The 6,000-nt window shown below is 62.8% G+C and overlaps 2 protein-coding genes across 2 annotated transcripts in view; one reads left to right on the top strand and one right to left on the bottom strand.

The window, feature by feature from the left end:
* Positions 1 to 3,600, top strand: part of GAREML (GRB2 associated, regulator of MAPK1-like) — a 13,911-nt gene extending 10,311 nt beyond the window's left edge. The window contains exons 5-6 of the mRNA XM_004686052.2: positions 732 to 901; positions 1,372 to 3,600. Coding sequence (XP_004686109.1) covers positions 732 to 901; positions 1,372 to 2,401 — 1,200 coding nt within the window. The 3' untranslated portion in view covers positions 2,402 to 3,600. The remainder of the gene's footprint in view (positions 1 to 731; positions 902 to 1,371) is intronic.
* A 1,103-nt stretch (positions 3,601 to 4,703) lies between these two features.
* The window catches only part of HADHA (hydroxyacyl-CoA dehydrogenase/3-ketoacyl-CoA thiolase/enoyl-CoA hydratase (trifunctional protein), alpha subunit), a 30,881-nt gene continuing 29,584 nt past the window's right edge, over positions 4,704 to 6,000 (bottom strand). Inside the window, exons 18-20 of the mRNA XM_004686385.2 lie at positions 5,832 to 5,946; positions 5,263 to 5,408; positions 4,704 to 5,178 (exon numbers count right to left, since the gene is read on the bottom strand). Coding sequence (XP_004686442.1) covers positions 5,036 to 5,178; positions 5,263 to 5,408; positions 5,832 to 5,946 — 404 coding nt within the window. The 3' untranslated portion in view covers positions 4,704 to 5,035. The remainder of the gene's footprint in view (positions 5,179 to 5,262; positions 5,409 to 5,831; positions 5,947 to 6,000) is intronic.

Here is a 6,000-nt window from a genome sequence, read left to right as displayed (position 1 = left end):
GGGAGGTGGCCAGCGGGTGGGGGGGTGCTGAGGGGGTGCGCTTGATTGGCCCAGAGAGCAAGGTGGGGGCCCTGGCCAGCTCGGCCTCCAGCCCCGGAGGGGGCAGGGGAGGGCGGTGAAAGGTGGTGCTGGGGAAACCGGGAGCGGGACTTGGGCTTTGCGTTGCGGGACAAAGAGGCCAGCGGGTCCCTAGCCGCAGGTGACCAGGCGAGACTAGGACAGCTACGCAGAAACCAGCCCTCAGGTGGCCAGTGAAAGGCGGTTCGTGCTGAAGCAGCCTCGGACGCGCTCGCTGCCCTCCCCCACCCACGCGGGCGTCGCCGGCGTCGCGGGCGTCCGGGCGCCCTGTGAAAGGCCGAGAGCCCGGCGGGCGCGGGTGTGGAGCTGCCTCGCCCAGGCGCGCTGCGCTCGGGTTGGACGGCTCCCAACCGTCCCCGTGCGCTGGGTGCGGCTGTGAGGAGCCTCAGCGGCAGGCGCTTGCTTTCCGTCCTCCCGCTGCCCGATGCCTTTTGATGCACCGCCATTTTCTCACACTCACGAGGGCTTTGCAGGTGATAGGAGGTTGGGTATGAGTTGTGCGCCCTGCATGAGGGAAACCGGCTTCAGAGCCTGGATGGGGGGTTTGGGGGGGCAGGAAAGCAGTCGAGGTGCCAGGTGAGGCAGCCCCTGCCCAGTAGGGTGAAGTGTCGCCCCAGCTCCTGAGGACAGGCGTCCTGGCCCTCTGCTTGCAGGTGAAGGAGGAGTGCCGCCTGCTCAACGCCCCACCTGTGCCTCCACGGGGTGCCAACGGCAGCGGGCGGCTGTCGGGCAGCCCCCCGGTGCCCCCACGCTTCCCCAAGCTGCAGCCTGTCCACTCACCCAGCTCCAGCCTCTCCTACTACTCCTCTGGCCTCCAGGATGGGTGAGCCCCTTCCGTTTCTTGGTGCTGGGTCCTCCTAAGGCTGATGGAGGGGGGCTGCGAGGGGATGGGTGCTGAGGAGGAGGATGACTGCAGGGTGGGGTGGGCGGTCGTGGGGGTCCTTCGGGTCCGCTGGCTGCGGAAGAGGGCTGCTGTCCAGGGTCTGGGAGCCGGCCCAGCCGCCTGTGCCCTGCCGCCGTCCTGCTCAGTTTGCTTCTGTCTTATGCCGGTCGGTGGGTGCATCCGCCCTGGCTGCCGCCGGTCTGGGACGCTGCCACAGGGTGGATCGTGTGTGTCCTTCAGTTTAGCTCGTCTTTTGGGGTCTCGGGCCTGGAGGCTGGGTGCCGGCCAGTGCGGCCGAGACCGAGGGTGGCCGCTGTGGCCTGCAGAGCGCAGCCTGCCGTGTGTGCGCCGCGTCGCTGTTGGCTCTCCGCGCACCGCCTCACCTTCCCACTCGCGTCTCTCTGCCACAGGGTGGGTTCCCGCAGTGGCAGTGGCTCTCCGTCGCCGGATGCCTACTCCCTCTATTGCTACCCATGCACCTGGGGAGACTGCAAGGTGGGCGAGTCCTCTAGCCGCCCGCCCCCGGGCCCCCTGCCCTCGACCACGCAGCCCAGCCAGGCCTCCTGGGTCCTCGCGGAGCCCCTGAGCAGTCGAGCTGCCTCCCTCTTGGGCACTGACAGCCCTGTCAAGACCTACCACAGCTGCCCGCCTCTGTTCAAGCCCTCTCACCCCCAGAAACGCTTTGCTCCGTTCGGAGCGCTCAACCCCTTTTCCGGGCCTGCCTACCCCTCGGGCCCGGCAGCGGCCTCCTCTTCTGGGCCCACAGCCTCCTCGGGCCCCCTGGCTACCTCCAGCCCTGCTTATTCCCCAGGCCCAGGCTCTCCAGGCCAGACCTATGCAGCTGCTCCCGCCTCCTCCTGCCCCACCTCCTCCTCCTCTTCCTCTGAGTGGCAGGAACCGGTCCTGGAGCCCTTTGATCCCTTTGAGCTGGGGCAGGGCAGCTCTCCAGAACCCGAGCTGCTGCGTGGTCAGGAGCCCAGAGCTGCGGGGGCCTCTGGGCCTGGACCCTGCCTCTCGCCACTTGGACCCCCCAAGGCCTTTGAGGCTGAAGGTTTGGTGCTGCGGCAGGTCCCTGCCCCACTGTCACCAGCAGCCCTGCAGGGGCCAGAGGCCGGCGGAGCTCGACTCCTTCTCAGCCAAGGGTGCCTGGAAGGGCCTCCTGCCAGTCCTCGGGATGGTGCCCCAGGCTGGGGAGGCCGGGATGCGTCCTCCTGGCAGCCCCCCGCTGACCTGTCTGCACTCTCCCTGGAGGAAGTCTCTCGAAGCCTGCGTTTCATCGGGCTCTCAGAGGACGTGGTGAGCTTCTTTGCCCGAGAGCGCATCGATGGCAGCATCTTTGTCCAGCTCAGTGAGGACATCCTGGCCGATGACTTCCACCTCACCAAGCTGCAGGTCAAGAAGATCATGCAGTTCATCAAAGGCTGGCGGCCCAAGATCTGACCTTTCTTGTGGGCAGCTGCACAACTCGGCAGGCTGGCCGAGAGGCCCTGGGGCCAGCGCGGCCACAGGGGGCAGCCCTCCCGGAGCTGGGGGCGGGGATGCCAAGACCGAGGCTGCTAGGCTGCCGAGTGACTCCAGGGAGACACACTTGGGCATGGGGCCTGCTGGGCCCCTGCGCAGAACGGCAAGACTGGCGGCACCACTGCCCATGTGGGCCCGGTGACACTTCTGCTGATTCCCAGAGAGGAGGGTGAGAAGCTGGCCTGCATGGCGACCTGTACCCCGGCTGCGGAGCTTCAGCCATCTTGCACTTCTTAAACTTGTAGGTCCAGGTTAGAGACAGGGAAGGTGGTCTGCAATTTAAGCACAAATCCCCCAAGTGCCGTCTCCTTGCGCTCTGCAGGCGTTTGGTGGAAGGTGCCAGAGTCCGAGTGCCGATTTCTGTGTCTCTGGGACGCCCTTCCTGCCCCCTGCTGCTCCGCCCCACGGCGGGCTCGGACCTGAGCACAGGTGTGTCCGGTGCAGGTTGTGTCCTTTCACTTCCGAGGCCCTACCTCTGGGTTCTGGTTCGCGGAAGAGCACAGCTCTGCTGGTGACTTGCGGATCTAGTTAGGGAGGCGGATGCCCCCCACCCCGCTGTGCCTCTAGCACCCTCGCTTCTGCCCTGCGCTGGTGCCCAGCTAGCCCTCCATCCTGCCAGCTGGGTCCGGCCCGGAGGTTCTGCCGCCATGGAGAGCAGATTGTGGTCAGCTGCTCCTTGAGTCTAGAGACAGGTGGCCTTCGGCTGCTCCCACTTCCACCCGTCTCCTGTCCCCATCGGTTGGCAGTGGCAAACACGATGCCTTTCCCTGGTTCTGTCATGCCACATGCAGGTGGGCACAGATGGGCAAGCATGTGAGTTGGGGAGCTGACCCTTTCTTTTCCCTGTGGACCCCGCTGCGCCTAGCCAAATGCCTCGAAGCAGGCCTGCACGCCCTGGGTTTGGGGCTCTGCTGGGCACCCAGTGTGCTGCCATTGGGCACAACCACACCACCACACCCCCCAGCTTCCCTACCCAGTCGCAGTCTCCCCTTGATCAGTGTCAGGGCCAGAGCGACAGCCTTTTCTGCCTTACCTAACCTATCTAGATATTTATTTCCTCTACTTTTCTTTTAAGAGTTAGTGAAGCCACACTGGTGCTCACCCCCAACCCCCCCCACCCCCCCAGGCTGCCTCAGCTGAGGCAAGGAGAGCAGAATCTGCTTTTCTTGCTGGTCACATCGTGAATCCTCAATGACTGGTGGAATAAACGCCAAGCCGCTGAGCACAGTGTGAGTGGAACCCTGGGTGTCACCCGCTTTCTTTCGGAGACCACGGGGTTGACAGGCTGCTGTGTACACGCCGGGCAGGGTCGGACTCCGGAGTGGGGTGCTGGTGTTTGTGCCCTGGCGGCAGCTGCTAGCTGGCCCACGTGCCTTTCTGAATGCCCCTCACCAACCCCAACTTGAGAATCTTCAGCTCCCACGAATGTTTCAACAGTCCACACCTACCTCATGCTGCTGGAGGAAGACCCGGCTTCCCAGATGAGCGCCGGAGCCAGGGCCACGTCCTCTTGGCCCCACAGTTAGGGAGAGGCCTGCCAATGGCCTTGCGCAGAGGACCAGAGGCTGGCTGGTGACTGCCTCTCAGAGGTGACTGGGCTTTGGGTCTGGCTTCCTCCCGAACGTGTCAGTGTGTAGTAGCACCAGAGCGAGGCTCCCGGCCTGCTGTCCTGGGACCGGGGCAGCGGTGGGCGCCATCACTGGTCACCAGACGGCTGCTGCGCATGGGGGGGGGGGGAAGTGGTGGGAACAACCTGCGCCACTTGTCACTTGAGCACCACCTAGGCTCTGGGGCAGTCAGGACGTGCAGGGGGTACGCAACAGGGAGTTATTTCAACTGCTTAACTCCACAGTTTTCCCACAAATACCTGGGGCAACACATATGAATGAGTGACCCCAGAAAAGAGCTGGGAAAAGTAGGGTCAAGGAAATGCAGTTTGGGGAAAGGCGTCTCACATGCCACTCCTGTGGCTCTGGTTGGCCAGGGCTGCCTCCCTGCCGAAAGCACACGCCCAGCCAAGCTCTTCAGTGCAGCCAGGGTTGGCGGCTTTAGGGTCACTGAGACCTCCATCCTCTCACAGTCTCTCTTACGCTGCTGCCTACAACCCTCCCAACAGTCTTACCCCCAAACACAGGCATTTATCGCAGCCCACCCCTTGAGGGACACTTCAAACTAGAAGGACAAAGGGTAAAAGAAAAAGGAGCTGGGCAGAGAGGCTGCTGGAGAGTTCGGTTTTTATTGATACGCGTCTGGCCGGGCAGAAATGCTGGCACCACCACTGCTCGCCGTTGGCCTCGGGAGGGACAGGCTCCAGAGAAGCTGCTTTGGGCCTGTGACTTCATGGGCGTGGTGGGCTCCGCCTTCCAATCTGAAGTGCAAACTAATTCACAGCCAGACTTCACTGGGAGGAAGACGGTTAGAGCTGAAGGCACTTCAGTCAAGGGCACACCAGTGCCAGAGTTTGCTTCCCTCTGGCGACTCTGATAAATCTAGTCACTCAGCTGGACAACCAGCCCTGGGGTTAGTGTGCAGGCAGCAGGCTGAGGAGCCTGCTCACTGGTAAAACTTCTTGGAGCTGCTGGCGTGGTCAACAAGCAGCTGGCACGGGGTGAACTGCTTCCCATAGGCAGCCTCGTACTTCCTGAGCCGGTCCACGATCTTCTGTGCGCCATACAGATCCACAAAGCGGAAGGGCCCTGGAGGGAGAAACGGGACGCTGTGGAAGGAGCGCAACACGAACTCTGGGCCAGAGAGTCGCCTTCCCGACCTGCAGCACCAACCTCCGAGACAGGGGGGGAAGCCGAGCCCAAAGACGGCACCGATGTCTCCCTCTGCAGGAGTGGCCAAGATCCCTTCCTGCAGGCACATGGCTGCCTCATTCACGAATCGTGTCACCAGGCGGTACTGGACGTCTTCATCGGAGGAGCTGCCAACAGGAGATGTTGATGTGGAGGAAAAGTCAAGGGAGAGCAAGGCAGGCGCAGGCGCAAAGTGAACGCGGGCTGGTGCTGGCGGGCCTTAGACAGCAGAGAGCTGCTGCCCTAACAGCCTGAGGTCAGGGCCTCTACAGGCTCTGTCAGCGTAGATGCTATCTCTGACCCAGCAGCGGTCAATTACAAATGACACTAACAGGCTGAGAGAGTAGAGGCAGGACAGTCTTGTTCTAGCTGCTCGCTGGGACCTTCAGAGGGAAGCTGGAGCAGGGTCCCCCGAGAGTGTGCTACAGCCCCCCCTACTGCCTGGCAGAGAGCCAGGTGGCATATGGAAGGGCAGCGTATAAGGCACTGTGCCCTGCGCAGCCATGGACTGAGGAGAACAGGTCTGCATGCTGCCGGGCACGTCAACTTACACCTCGGGCTTAGGCGGCACCTTCAGACCTGCCAGAATACCATCCATGTCGGAGTTCAGATTCTTATTCTTCACACCTTCCTGGTAGATGTAAAAACCCTTCCCAGATTTGCGACCTAAAACAAACAAGGGAGAGTTAAATTCTCACTCCTGGCCTGAGAATCCCCAAC

This window comes from Condylura cristata, unplaced genomic scaffold (assembly GCF_000260355.1).
Source record: "Condylura cristata isolate star-nosed mole 26May11 unplaced genomic scaffold, ConCri1.0 scaffold00020, whole genome shotgun sequence".
Taxonomy (NCBI): domain Eukaryota; kingdom Metazoa; phylum Chordata; class Mammalia; order Eulipotyphla; family Talpidae; genus Condylura; species Condylura cristata.
This window is presented reverse-complemented; position numbering and strand designations above follow the sequence as displayed.